A 15,716-nucleotide genomic window follows, 5' to 3' on the forward strand; every position below is an offset into this window, starting at 1 on the left:
GTGTTGTGTGTTGATGGCGTTACCGGCTCACATGTGCATTCATCATCACACAGATCCACAGCTTGTGTGTCAGGTGATGTTGGGCAAGTCATGTGATCAAAGGGAGCATGGCTGTGCTGCAATGGGTGGGGCGACCGATGTGTGGGAGGGAAATAAGTCACTTCCCACCTTGAAACAAAGGATCCTGGGGGTTGTAGTCTGGAGGCCACAGAAACAGGAAGTAGTCAGTTCCCAAAAACAAGCCAGCAGCATGATGGGGGACACAGGACACGGCCATTTACCACCAACACAAGCACAGATCCTTAGTAACCATGTCCATTACTGTATGACACTTAAATACTAAAGTCACCTAATGTTGGAGAACCCCTTTAATTCAGATGCAGCATATTGGCTGCAGAAATTTCTGCAGTTCGCAAAAATTCTCGCACTTGGTGCAGAAGCGACCTCTGCAGACGTATGCAACAATATATACCGCATATACGAACGCATATACCCTAACGTGCTGCAGCTTCCTGCTTGTTGATAGAAACTAGTCCGGCGTAGGATAAATCTAAAGCTTCCCCTGCAGGATTTACCGCCAGACCACGGAATCTTTATTGTCTATAATCCATAACGCTGATGCACCCATTTACCCCTCCCCCACGCTCAGCACCGAAAAACCCATTCCCTTCATCTACCGTACTAAACAATGGCTTTAAAATCCATAATTAGGGTCCTTTGGGGCAGGAAAGTAAGGTCACACCTTCACCGCCACATTGAGTCGCACAAGATTAATTTTTAAGGCAGTTTGCGTTTTTTTTTTTTTTCTCGCCAAGAGGTAATTTATTTTCCCGTCCAGAATAAGGATTTGTGACCCCCATAAACAGTGTCAATGTGAGACTTTGTTATTTAGGTCACTGTTAGTTTAACATCAGCATTATTCGGGCTGTACGTATACCCTCCGCAGCTGGCTATGTAGGACGCCGCTGTCATAAAGATCTTCGTCACTCGACGTGCAGTACCGGACTACTGCCAGTAGAGGCCCTCGTGTCTCCTGCTAGAAGAACTGGTAACGTTTTGAATTTGTCATGGTACGGCAGTGTTAGTCTCGTATGGATGTAGCAGAGCTGAGTTTGGCTTGAAAAGAAAAGACTAGTGTTTATGTGATACTTTCATGACAGGGGGCCAAAGCCCCCACTAAATGACCCCCAATCCCCAGTGACCACCATCCAGGATTGCAGATATGCAGTGGTCAGGAACAAGAGATATGTGTAGACAAGGCTGTTATGTGGCGGTGAGGCACCTTTTATCAATATGATGTATCGTTACCTATGACATATAGAGGCTGTGGACATCTTTTATAATCTCTGCACTACTGTGGCAAGGGACTACATTTTTTCTGGCTCGCCCTATTCCGGATATTAGGTGACCTAGTATTTGAAGGGGCTGTAGAGAGAAAACACTCCTGCGGCACACTTAACCCCTTAAGGACCGGGGGGGGGGGGGGTTCCGTTTTTGCATTTTCGTTTTTTGCTCCTTGCCTTTAAAAAATCATAACTCTTTCAATTTTGCACCGAAAGATCCATATTATGGCTTATTTTTTGCGCCACCAATTCTACTTTGTAATGACGTTAGTCATTTTGCCCAAAAATCTACGGTGAAACGGAGAAAAAAATCATTGTGAGACAAAATAGGAAAAAAAAACCCAGTTTTGTAACTTTTGGGGGCTTCCGTTTCTACGCAGTAAATTTTTCGGTAAAAATGACACCTTATCTTTATTCTGTAGGTCCATACGATTAAAATGAACCCCTACTTATATAGGTTTGATTTTGTCGCACTTCTGGAAAAAATCATAACTACATGCAGGAAAATTAATACGTTTAAAATTGTCATTTCTGACCCCTATAACTTTTTTATTTTTCCGTGTTTGGGGCGGTATGAGGGCTCATTCTTTGTGCCGTGATCTGAAGTTTTTGTCGGTACCATTTTTGCATTGATAGGACTTATTGATCACTTTTTATTCATTTTTTCATGATATAAAAAGTGACCAAAAATGCACTATTTTGGACTTTGGAATTTTTTTGCGCGTACGCCATTGACCGTGCGGTTTTAATTAATGATATATTTTTATAATTCGAACATTTCCGCACGCGGCGATACCATGTATTTTTATTTTTGACACCGTTTTTTTTTTTTTTTTATGGGAAAAGGGGGGTGATTCAAACTTTTATTCACTTTTTTTTTTTTTCACATTTTTTTGCAGTGTTATAGCTCCCATAGGGACCTATAACACTGCACACACTGATCAATGTTATCCCATAGGGACCTATAACACTGCACACACTGATCAATGTTATCCCATAGGGACCTATAACACTGCACACACTGATCATTGTTATCCCATAGGGACCTATAACACTGCACACATTGATCTTTATCATTGATCACTGGTTTCTCATAAGAAACCAGTGATCGATGATTCTGCCGCATGACTGCTCATGTCTGGATCTCAGGTACTGAGCAGTCATTCGGCGATCGGACAGCGAGGAGGCAGGTAGGGACCCTCCTGCTGTCCTGTAAGCTGTTCGGGATGCCGCGATTTCACCGCGGCTATCCCGAACAGCCCACTGAGCTAACCGGCATACTTTCACTTTAGACGCGGCGTTCAACTTTGAACGCCGCGTCTAAAGGGTTAATAGAGCGCGGCACCGCGATCAATGCCGCGCGCTATTAGCCACTGGTCCCGGCCGTTGTTAGGGGCCTGGCCCGACCCGCTGTGGCCCCGCGTTATAGATCGGGAGCGGACACATGACGTTCCAATACGTCATGTGTCCTTAAGGGGTTAAAGGGGTATTCCAGGCAAAACCTTTTTTTATATATATCAACTGGCTCCGGAAAGTTAAACAGATTTGTAAATTACTTCTATTAAAAAATCTTAATCCTTCCAATAGTTATTAGCTTCTGAAGTTTTCTGTCTAACTGCTCAATGATGATGTCACGTCCCGGGAGCTGTGCATGATGGGAGAATATCCCCATAGGAGCTGGACAGCTCCCGGGACGTGAGTCATCAGAGAGCTGTTAGACAGAAAACAACAACTCAACTTCAGAAGCTAATAACTATTGGAAGGATTAAGATTTTTTTAATAGAAGTAATTTACAAATCTGTTTAACTTTCCGGAGCCAGTTGATATATATAAAAAAAAAAAAAGTTTTTGCCTGGATTACCCCTTTAAACACTCCGTTTCGCACACTTAAGTGCTTCGTCCGGCCAATACCGGTTTGGCCCCTCCCCCTCGGGAATGAATGAATTATCAGCCCAGCGCAGCGCTGTCCCCACATCGGGGAACTATTCATACGTGACCCGCCAGCGCTGTTCTGCCCCCCCCCAAATTAATTATCAGACCAGTGGGGTACTACTCACATATGTCACCCGCAAGCACTGCCCTCCTCCTCTAAGGAGCCGGCTTCTTACATGACAGTGGGATCAGCCATTACTGGCCGGGGTGGGACAACGCTCCGGCCGGTGATAGGCTGACGGCTGTCCGGCGTTCCAGTCCCCAGCGTGTGGCCGACGTAGGGAAGTTTATTTTCTTTATCTTTTGCAGCCCGGGTATAAGGATACAGCGTACAGCAGTGGTCTCAAACCTGCGGACCTCCAGCTGTTCAAAACTACAACTCCCAGCATGCCCGGACAGCCGTTGGCTGTCCGGGCATGGTGGGAGTTGTAGTTTTGCAACATCTGGAGGTCCGCAGGTTGGAGACCACTGGCGTACAGTGAGTTCCAGCGCCAGCAGCTCCCAACAAAGAGGAGGAGGGCAGTGCTTGACATATGTGAGTAGTACCCCACTGGGCTGATAATTAATTGGGGGTGGGGGGGGGGGGAGCAGAACAGCGCCAACGGGTAACATGATTTGGTGGGGGGAACAGAACAGCGCTGGCAGGTCACATGATTGGGGGGGGGGGGGGGGGGGGGAGCAGAAGAGTGCCGGCAGGTAATATGATTTGGTGGGGGGGGGGGACAGAACAGCGCTGGCGGGTCACATGATTGGGGGGGGAGCAGAAGAGCGCTCGCGGGTCACATGATTTGGGGTGGGGGTGAAGGAAATACTGTTATATACCGTGGAACCGCCATAAGTTACAAAAATACCGTGATACACATATTTGGTTATATCTCCATTATATCTCTCTTCATAACCCCTGATGAACCATATTTCTATCCATACACAGGGAAACGCGTCGAGAGAAAAAGTTTGGGGGATTGACCCATTAGAGTACTCTGATATTTGAGGCTCTTTAACCTGAATGGCTTGTTGGTTTTAATATTTAGGACTTTTTGTAATTTTGTTACTCAATAAAGATATTTTTAGCAACTTTTTGTGCATACTTTGGATAGAATTTAGCTATTTAGTGAATTTAGTGGACGTGAGCATCCAGTTTTTTCAGTGACTGGGTATATGGATAGGAGCACCTAACCTTAGCTTCGGAGTCCAGTGATTAGGACCACCCATTGGACTCCAAAACAGAGGTTTACATGTAGTATAACTTTTCCTTATTTAACCCTATTTGTAAGCTTTGAAGTCCAGTGGGCGGTCCTACTCAGGGACTTACAGCTATATGTATGAGTAGGACCTCCCACTGGACGCCTAATCTCTGAATGAGCTAAAGGTTTAAATAAAGAAACTCTAGTTGGAGTCTATTGGGTGGTCCTGCTCATACATATAGCGGTCAGTCACTGTTTAGGACCGCCCATCAGACTCCAAAGCTTTGAATGAGCAGAGGTTTAAATGAGTAATTAAGAATATATAGATAGGTAGGTATACACACTGGTCAAAAAAATAAAGTGAACACTAAGACAACACTTAGTAGATCTGAATGAATAAACTAATCGTATGAAATCCTTTCGTCTTTACATAGTTGAATGTACGGACAACAAAATCACACAAACATTATCAATGGAAATCAAATGTATCAACCCCTGGAGGTCTGGATATGGGGTCACCCTCAAAATCACAGTGGAAAACCCCACTACAGGCTAATCCAACTTTATGTAATGTCCTTAAAGGGGTATTCCACAAATATTTTTTATTTGACTATGCTACAGGGGCTGTAACGTTAGTGTAGTACATAATATAGTGTCTGTACCTGTGTGTGACGGTTTTCTCACAATTCTTCTGTGATTTTCTCCCCAATATTTATTATGAACAACATACAAAATGACTGTTGTCTCAGATTTTTCCCAGGTTGCAATGCGGCCGAGACCTGACATCACTAGTCAGCTGATGACAGGGAGCCTGTCTGCTTCAATGGGTGGAGCGATCGCTTGGTGGGAGAGAGATCAACTGCAGCTAATGCAACTGTAGGCACCCTGATTGAAAACCACAGGTCTTTTGAATGGATGCAGCTCATTTATGTTTCAATGGGTGATGTGTGGGAGGAAAGAAAATGGAATTATGGGATTTGTAGTAAAAAAAAAAAAAAAGAAAAATCAAACAGGAAATACCATTTCACAAAAAGCTAGCCACAATGTTATGGTAATCTCACAGCATAGCCATTTATCCCCAAGACAAGCGCAGATCCTTCCTAAGCATGTCCATTACTGTCTGCCAGGTACGTACTAAAATCACCTTATGGTGGAGAACCCCTTGAATACAAGTCAAAATAAGGCTCAGTAGTGTGTGTGGCCTCCACGTGCCCGTATGACCTCCCTACAATGCCTGGGCATGCTCCTGATGAGGTGGAGGATGGTCTCCTGAGGGATGTCCTCCCAGACCTGGACTAAAGCATCCGCCAACTCCTGGACAGTCTGTGGTGCATGGAGCGAGACGTCACAGATGTGCTCAACCGGATTCAGGGGAACGGGCGGCCAGTCCATAGCATCAATGCCTTCCTCTTGTAGGAACTTCTGACACACTCCAGCCACATGAGGTCTAGTATTGTCTTGTATTAGGAGGAACCCAACCGCACCAGCATATGGTCTCACAAGGGGTCTGAGAATCTCATCTCGGTACCTAATGGCAGTCAGGCTACCTCTGGCAAGCACATGGAGGGCTGTGCGGCCCTCCAAAAAAATGCCACGCCACACCATCTCTGACCCACCGCCAAACTGGTCATGCTGGAGGATGTTGCAGGCAGCAGAACGTTCTCCACAGCGTCTCCAGACTCTATCACGTCTGTCACATGTGCTCAGTGTGAACCTGCTTTCATCTGTGAAGAGCACAGGGCACCAGTGGTGAATTTGCCAATCTTGGTGTTCTCTGCCAAATGCCAAACTTCCTGCACGGTGTTGGGCTGTAATCACAACCTGTGGACGTTAGGCCCTCATACCACTCTCATGGAGTCTGTTTCTGAGCGTTTGAGTGGACTCATGCACATTTGTGACCTGCTGGAGGTCATTTTGCAGGGCTCTGGCAGAGCTCCTCCAGCTCCTTCTTGCACAAAGGCGGAGGTAGCGGTCCTGCTGCTGGGTTGTTGCCCTCCTACGGCCTCCTCCATGTCTCCTGATGTACTGGCCTGTCTCCTGGTAGCGCCTCCATGCTCTGGACACTACGCTGACAGACACAGCAAACCTTCTTGCCACAGCTCGCATTGATGTGCCATCCTGGATGAGCTGCACTACCTGAGCCACTTGTGTGGGTTGTAGACTCCGTCTCATGCTACCACTAGAGTGAAAGCACCGCCAGCATTCAAAAGTGACCAAAACATCAGCCAGGAAGCATAGGACCTGAGAAGTGGTCTGTGGTCACCACCTGCAGAACCACTCCTTTATTGGGGGTGTCTTGCTAATTGCCTATAATTTCCACCTGTTGTCTGTTCCATGTGAGATTGATTGTCAATCAGTGTTCTTCCTGAGTGGACAGTGGGATCTCACACAAGTGTCAGTGATTGGAGTCACATTGTGTTGTTTGTGTTCCCTTTATTTTTCTGACCAGTGTGTGTGTAGATATATATTTTATTTTTGTAATTTTTTTATATATATGATATAAATCTGTGATGTCCGATGGTCAGACTTCATTTTTAGTGTACGATAGGTTCCCTTTAAGGTCTCTATCACCGGCGCGTATATTGTTGTGCCTGTGAAAGGCGCAGTGTCCTTCCCCCGTAGCACGTACAGGTGATGAGTGTGACAGCGGCGGCTGCTCCGCTATACAACTACTTCCATTATTTGTGCTTGTTCTCCAGGAAAGCCACGATTATTGAAATTTTCGCAAAATGAGGGTTTGTATATAACCCGTGTTTGATTCCGTCCTCTGCTGAGGGTTATTTTCATAGCGGGAGAAAATTGCCGACAATAACAAGTGCAAAAAACTATTAAATTGTGCAGAGCCTCCAGCTGTTGCAAAACTACAACTCTCAGCATACTGAGACTTGTAGTTTTGCAACAGCTGGAGGCCCACTGGTTGGGAAATATCTGCGTCTATTGCCGCTTACTGGTTTCCTATTTAGACCTCCAGTCTCACAGCACCCCCTGCTGGTTCTTTTTCTGTAAGGATCATGGGCCGTATTTTCTACATCTGATTAAAAGGTTCATCCTAGATTAGAGAAACAGAACTGAACAAAAAAATAATTACAGTGCCACCTCTGTCCTCAGGTTGTGTGCGGTATTGCACCTTCGTTCAATTGAAGTGAATGGAGCTAAGTTGTAATACCAGACACAACCAGAGTACAGGGGTGGCTCTGTTCGGCATAAGATAAAACCGATGTTCACCACTTACCTTATTTGCTTTCTTTTTTTTTTTGTTTCTTTTTCCAGTTTCTTCACTACAAGTTGCGTTTTGCAGTTTTCCTCCCAGGGAATCAGACCCGGCCTCACGACGATGGTAGCGCGACATCTGGACAAAAACACGATGGGTTACATCCAGTGGCGCTGGGGCATCCAGTCAGCCATGAACACGAGTATTGTCCGGGACACAAAGACTAGCCACTTCACTATGGCCTTCCAGGTGAGGATCGTGTATAGACGCTGCACGTCAGGGGGACTCCGGGGTGTAATCACATTGTATAATGGAAAACCTGGAATTTACCTGTCCAAACTATACTGACTGGTGCCGGCCCAACACTAAACTGACTGCTCTCGGGCTCCCCCCTTCCTGAACTGACTGCTCTTGGACCCACCCCCTCCCTGAACTGACTGCTCTTGGCTCCCCCTCCAGATCTGACTGCTCTTGGTTCCCCCCCTCCCTGAAATGACTGCTCTTGCAACCCCCCACCCACCTTCAACTGGCTGCTCTCGAGTCCCCCTTCGCAACCCCCCCCACACACACACACACACAAACCCCCACTCGTCCCCCCTCCCTGAACACTGCTCTTGCTCCACCCCCAGCTCCCCTGAACTGACTGCTCCCTTCCCCCTCCTACTGACTGTTGCTGGTTCCCCCTCCTACTGACTGTTGCTGGTTCCCCCTCCTACTGACTGTTGCTGGTTCCCCCTCCTACTGACTGTTGCTGGTTCCCCCTCCTACTGACTGTTGCTGGTTCCTCCTCCTACTGACTGTTGCTGGTTCCCCCTCCTACTGACTGTTGCTGGTTCCCCCTCCTACTGACTGTTGCTGGTTCCTCCTCCTACTGACTGTTGCTGGTTCCCCCTCCTACTGACTGTTGCTGGTTCCCCCTCCTACTGACTGTTGCTGGTTCCCCCTTCTACTGACTGTTGCTGGTTCCCCCTCCTACTGACTGTTGCTGGTCCCCCTCCTACTGACTGTTGCTGGTTCCCCCTCCTACTGACTGTTGCTGGTTCCCCCTCCTACTGACTGTTGCTGGTTCCCCCTCCTACTGACTGTTGCTGGTCCCCCTCCTACTGACTGTTGCTGGTTCCCCCTCCTACTGACTGTTGCTGGTTCCCCCTCCTACTGACTGTTGCTGGTTCCCCCTCCTACTGACTGTTGCTGGTTCCCCCTCCTACTGACTGTTGCTGGTTCCCCCTCCTACTGACTGTTGCTGGTTCCCCCTCCTACTGACTGTTGCTGGTTCCCCCTCCTACTGACTGTTGCTGGTTCCCCCCTCCTACTGACTGTTGCTGGTTCCCCCTCCTACTGACTGTTGCTGGTTCCCCCTCCTACTGACTGTTGCTGGTTCCCCCTCCTACTGACTGTTGCTGGTTCCCCCTCCTACTGACTGTTGCTGGTTCCCCCTCCTACTGACTGTTGCTGGTTCCCCCTCCTACTGACTGTTGCTGGTTCCCCCTCCTACTGACTGTTGCTGGTTCCCCCTCCTACTGACTGTTGCTGGTTCCCCCTCCTACTGACTGTTGCTGGTTCCCCCTCCTACTGACTGTTGCTGGTTCCCCCTCCTACTGACTGTTGCTGGTTCCCCCTCCTACTGACTGTTGCTGGTTCCTCCTCCTACTGACTGTTGCTGGTTCCCCCTCCTACTGACTGTTGCTGGTTCCCCCTCCTACTGACTGTTGCTGGTTCCCCCTTCTACTGACTGTTGCTGGTTCCCCCTCCTACTGACTGTTGCTGGTCCCCCTCCTACTGACTGTTGCTGGTTCCCCCTCCTACTGACTGTTGCTGGTTCCCCCTCCTACTGACTGTTGCTGGTTCCCCCTCCTACTGACTGTTGCTGGTTCCCCCTCCTACTGACTGTTGCTGGTCCCCCTCCTACTGACTGTTGCTGGTTCCCCCTCCTACTGACTGTTGCTGGTTCCCCCTCCTACTGACTGTTGCTGGTTCCCCCTCCTACTGACTGTTGCTGGTTCCCCCTCCTACTGACTGTTGCTGGTTCCCCCTCCTACTGACTGTTGCTGGTTCCCCCTCCTACTGACTGTTGCTGGTTCCCCCTCCTACTGACTGTTGCTGGTTCCCCCTCCTACTGACTGTTGCTGGTACCCTCCTACTGACTGTTGCTGGTTCCCCCTCCTACTGACTGTTGCTGGTTCCCCCTCCTACTGACTGTTGCTGGTTCCCCCTCCTACTGACTGTTGCTGGTTCCCCCTCCTACTGACTGTTGCTGGTTCCCCCTCCTACTGACTGTTGCTGGTTCCCCCTCCTACTGACTGTTGCTGGTTCCCCCTCCTACTGACTGTTGCTGGTTCCTCCTCCTACTGACTGTTGCTGGTTCCCCCTCCTACTGACTGTTGCTGGTTCCTCCTCCTACTGACTGTTGCTGGTTCCCCCTCCTACTGACTGTTGCTGGTTCCTCCTCCTACTGACTGTTGCTGGTTCCCCCTCCTACTGACTGTTGCTGGTTCCCCCTCCTACTGACTGTTGCTGGTTCCCCCTCCTACTGACTGTTGCTGGTTCCCCCTCCTACTGACTGTTGCTGGTTCCTCCTCCTACTGACTGTTGCTGGTTCCCCCTCCTACTGACTGTTGCTGGTTCCTCCTCCTACTGACTGTTGCTGGTTCCCCCTCCTACTGACTGTTGCTGGTTCCCCCTCCTACTGACTGTTGCTGGTTCCCCCTCCTACTGACTGTTGCTGGTTCCCCCTCCTACTGACTGTTGCTGGTTCCTCCTCCTACTGACTGTTGCTGGTTCCCCCTCCTACTGACTGTTGCTGGTTCCTCCTCCTACTGACTGTTGCTGGTTCCCCCTTCTACTGACTGTTGCTGGTTCCCCCTTCTACTGACTGTTGCTGGTTCCCCCTTCTACTGCCTGCTGCCGGCCCCCCTCCTAAACTAACTGCTGCCCTCCCTCCTTTCCTGAGTTGATTGGTGCCTTCTTTACTACTCCCTCTTTCCACCCAAGCTGACTGGCGCCTGCCCTCTGCTGCCTCCCAGACTGACGCCTAACCCCCCGTCCCCCAATGGTGCCTGGCATTCTGCCCCCTTACCTCCCCCTCTGCCCCCTGGCATTCTGCCCCCTTACCTTCCCCTCTGCCCCCCGGCATTCTGCCCCCTTACCCCCCCCCCCCCCTCTGCCCCCCCCACATGACTGGTGTATACACCACCCTATTGCAGGATAGCGGCTGGGTTGGACGCATACATAGAACTGATTTCTGAAGTCCTCATTTGGTATAAATAAAAGCTTTCATTAAATCATAGGAATTGTCTGCTCCTGTACGGCTCTGTAAGTACGTAAATAAATTTCCAGCGTGAGGTTTGCGGCGCGCGCCACCGGAAAATAATTTATCACACGTCGCAGCCTGAATTATCCAGTAAGTGATGGTTTCCAGCCTGTCGGGAGATTGCAGGATCACATATATAATGCACACGTGGTCGGCGGTAATACATTGTGTATGAGCAACGCGCACAATGCCATCAGCAACGCTTTGTCTCCACATGTGCGCCACACTCAGGAGGCGCCAGAGACCCCCATCCCGCACCCAACCTCGTCTTTCGGAGCCGGTTCCACTCCACTTAAGTTGAATTGCAGGGACCGGATATAATTAAAACCCAAATCGCTGTAACATGATATGAATGTTTTATGCCCTAGTAAATTAATAAATGTACATTTTATGGCGCCTTTTTGGGCTGTTTTGGCTGATGCATTGCTTTTTTACAAAACCCATAAATATAAAAGTGCGCTACATAAAAAATACTAATGCAGAAGGGGGGGATGGGTGGGCGCTGCGTGTTAGTGCACTTAGATTATGTTATCTACAGGCGACAGCAGAAGAACCATTGTTTTTAAGGAACAGCGCCATCCTATCTCGCACACTTGCCAGGCCGTGGCAGCAAAGCCCGATGTGGTTTTTTATTTATTTTTTATTTTTTTTCCGCATTAACCAAGGGTCATTATAAGTAACACCAATAAACGTCTCCCCTTTCTATATATAAACACATCCTTAAATATCCGGCTCTCCCTGGCATCTAAGGTGATATTTAACCCCTTAAGGACGCAGGACGTAAATGTACGTCCTGGTGAGGTGGTACTTAACGCACCAGGACGTACATTTACGTCCTAAGCATAACCGCGGGCATCGGAGCGATGCCCGTGTCATGCGCGGCTGATCCCGGCTGCTGATCGCAGCCAGGGACCCGCCGGCAATGGCCGACGCCCGCGATCTCGCGGGCGTCCGCCATTAACCCCTCAGGTGCCGGGATCAATACAGATCCCGGCATCTGCGGCAGTTCGCGATTTAAATGAACGATCGGATCGCCCGCAGCGCTGCTGCGGGGATCCGATCATTCATAACGCCGCACGGAGGTCCCCTCTCCTTCCTCCGTGCGGCTCCCGGCATCTCCTGCTCTGGTCTGTGATCGAGCAGACCAGAGCAGGAGATCACCGTAAACACTGATCTGTTCTATGTCCTATACATAGAACAGATCAGTATTAGCAATCATGGTATTGCTATGAATAGTCCCCTATGGGGACTATTCAAGTGTAAAAAAAAATGTAAAAGTAAAAGTAAAAAAAAAGTGAAAAATCCCCTCCCCCAATAAAAAAGTAAAACATCCGTTTTTTCCTATTTTACCCCCAAAAAGCGTAAAAAACATTTTTTATAGACATATTTGGTATCGCCGCGTGCGTAAATGTCCGAACTATTAAAATAAAATGTTAATGATCCCGTACGGTGAACGGCGTGAACGAAAAAAAAAAAAAGTCCAAAATTCCTACTTTTTTAATACATTTTATAAAAAAAAATTATAAAAAATGTATTAAAAGTTTTTTATATGCAAATGTGGTATCAAAAAAAGTACAGATCATGGCGCAAAAAATGAGCCCCCATACCGCCACTTATACGGAAAAATAAAAAAGTTAGAGGTCATCAAAATAAAGGGATTATAAACGTACTCATTTGGTTAAAAACTTTGTGATTTTTTTTTAAGCGCAACAATAATATAAAAGTATATAATAATGGGTATCATTTTAATCGTATTGACCCTCAGAATAAAGAACACACGTCATTTTTACCATAAATTGTACGTCGTGAAAACAAAACCTTCCAAAATTAGCAAAATTGCGTTTTTCGTTTTAATTTCCCCACAAAAATAGTGTTTTTTGGTTGCGCCATACATTTTATGATATAATGAGTGATGTCATTACAAAGGACAACTGGTCGCGCAAAAAACAAGCCCTCATACTAGTCTGTGGATGAAAATATAAAAGAGTTATGATTTTTAGAAGGCGAGGAGGAAAAAATGAAAACGTAAAAATTAAATTGTCCTTAAGGCCAAAATGGGCTGAGTCCTTAAGGGGTTAATTTCATTTCCATCTGGCTCGCTCATACAGTTAAAATTTCAATAAAAAAAAAAAAAAAGTGAAAACGCACAAAGACTTTACAACTGAAGGAAGGTTTTATTAGCTTTTTTCCCCCCTTTTAAACCTCTCGATCCATATAATAAAAAACACGCCGGGCTGTAGATAACAAAGCAATTAGCAAAGCACGCTCCGGAGAGGGAAACCCAGCGAGAGATCGCATTGCACAATGGTGTTGCCTGTGGGCAGGTCTGAGGAGATATTCTGGAACGGTGGAAACAGCCTTTTGCTGTCAGGGCATGCTGGGAGTTGTAGTATTGCAACAGCAGGAGGACCACAGGTTGAAAGTAATTGGATATAGCTGTTGCAACAGATGGAGGAAACGGTGAGCTACCAGACAGTATGTGACTTCCGGTACTTCTGCTTATCTTGTTACCCCCGGGCTGCAGAGATTGCCCGGGAGTTTTAAAACATCCTGCCACCGTACCAACGACATGGTAAAGTGTGATTTAACTGTCCAGCAGGCAGGTGCAGAGTATAATTAGTGCGGGGGCAGGGAGAGGGCATGGAAACACTGCCATAGTGAGGATTGGAGAGAAGATGAGCAGCCTCTCACTTTTGGGGCTTCAAGAGACTGGGAAAGCTAGGTGGCACACAGCATGCATGCCACCCAGCTTTCCCAGTTTTCTTAAGAGCTCTAATATGGATGCAGCAGATAATCTATTAAGGAGACCAGGAAAGCTGGGTGGCAGGCAGTATACAGTGCGGGGCTCACAGTACTCCCCCAGCTATCCCAGTCTCCTGAAGAGATGAGCTGTCTGGTGAAGCAGCCATATTACAGAAATAGTCACCGCCCGAATTTCCACCATTGCACGTTCTTACTACCTAAACCTTCTGGAAGAGGAAAAGCAACAATGTACCGGGCAACGCAGTGTGCTCAGCTAGTAGGCTAATAAAATTGGGCCCTTTCTAAGCTAAGAGCAAGACTAGACTATGTATGGCTTTAGATCCTCTTCTCAATCATTGACAGCAAGCAGAGATCTTAATACCTCTTCAGTCCCATGACCCCATGCACAGATGTGTTGAAATCCCGTTGTGTGTCTTGTGTTCCAGCTCGGGATCCCCCATTCCTTTATGATGCTCAGCTACCAGCACAAGTTTCAAGATGAAGAACAGACCCGGCTCAAGGGATCCATTAAGTAAGTAGGAAAATGTGATTAATATGGATGTATTCAGTGCCTGGAGCAGGATCTGTATACTGCTGCTATCTCTATGGGGTCAGGATATATAGTAGTTATATACCTCCCCTCCAGCTCTATCTGTATACTGCTGCTATCTCTATGGGATCAGGATATTTAGTAATTAAATACCTCCCCTCCAGTTCTATCTGTTTACTGCTGCTGCTATCTATGGGATCAGGATATAGAGTAATTATATACCTCCCCTCCAGCTCTATCTGTATACTGCTGCTATCTCTATGGAATTAGGATATATAGTAGTTATATACCTCCCCTCCAGTTCTATCTGTATACTGCTGCTATCTCTATGGGATCAGTACATATAGTTGTTATACACCTCCCCTCCAGCTCTATCTATATACTGCTGCTATCTCTATGGGATCAGGATATATAGTAGTTATATACCTCCCCTCCAGCTCTATCTATATACTGCTGCTATCTCTATGGGGTCAGGATATATAGTAGTTATATACCTCCCCTCCAGCTCTATCTGTATACTGCTGCTATCTCTATGGGATCAGGATATATAGTAGTTATATACCTCCCCTCCAGCTCTATCTGTATACTGCTGCTATCTCTATGGGATCAGGATATATAGTAGTTATATACCTCCCCTCCAGCTCTATCTGTATACTGCTGCTATCTCTATGGGATCAGGATATATAGTAGTAATATACCTCCCCTCCAGTTCTATCTGTATACTGCTGCTATCTCTATAGGACCAGTATATATAGTAGTTATACATCTCTCCTCCAGATCTATCTGTATACTGCTGCTATCTCTGTGATCAGGATATATAGTAGTTATACACCTCCCCTCCAGCTCTATCTGTATACTGCTGCTATCGCTATAGGACCAGTATATATAGTAGTTATACATCTCTCCTCCAGATCTATCTGTATACTGCTGCTATCTCTGTGATCAGGATATATAGTAGTTATACACCTCCCCTCCAGCTCTATCTGTATACTGCTGCTATGTCTATGGGATCAGGATATATATTAGTTATAAACCTCCCCTCCAGCTCTATCTGTATACTGCTGCTATCTCTATGGGATCAGGATATATAGTAGTTATAAACCTCCCCTCCAGCTCTATCTGTATACTGCTGCTATCTCTATGGGATCAGGATATATTAGCAAATATATTTGTATTATACTAGTAGTCTGATCTGTGTGATTGGCAAAAACTTACGCCCTGTCCTGCGGATAGAAGATTTTGTTATACAGTAGTGCAGTGCCCCATTAGTAATACCCCTCCCCCCCAGCCTGGTGCTGGTTCCCTATGCTTCTAGCCAATAGCAGGGATAAACCCCGCCCCCCCCTCCATTGCCATCAACCAAGCGGCCACTTTGCATATTGAAATCCACAAATGTCCAACCGACCAACACTGGCGCAAAAGCGACTTTCTGCATAGGTTCCGG

General features: G+C 47.2%; 1 protein-coding gene across 2 annotated transcripts in view; it reads left to right on the plus strand.

Moving 5' to 3' along the window:
• Positions 1 to 15,716, plus strand: part of DNAJC11 (DnaJ heat shock protein family (Hsp40) member C11) — a 163,806-nt gene that overhangs the window by 127,020 nt on the left and 21,070 nt on the right. For both annotated transcript variants that reach the window (XM_056542338.1, XM_056542339.1), the window contains exons 8-9: positions 7,730 to 7,919; positions 14,169 to 14,254. In XM_056542338.1, coding sequence (XP_056398313.1) covers positions 7,730 to 7,919; positions 14,169 to 14,254 — 276 coding nt within the window. The remainder of the gene's footprint in view (positions 1 to 7,729; positions 7,920 to 14,168; positions 14,255 to 15,716) is intronic.

Source organism: Hyla sarda, chromosome 10, assembly GCF_029499605.1.
Source record: "Hyla sarda isolate aHylSar1 chromosome 10, aHylSar1.hap1, whole genome shotgun sequence".
NCBI classification, from domain to species: Eukaryota; Metazoa; Chordata; class Amphibia; order Anura; family Hylidae; genus Hyla; species Hyla sarda.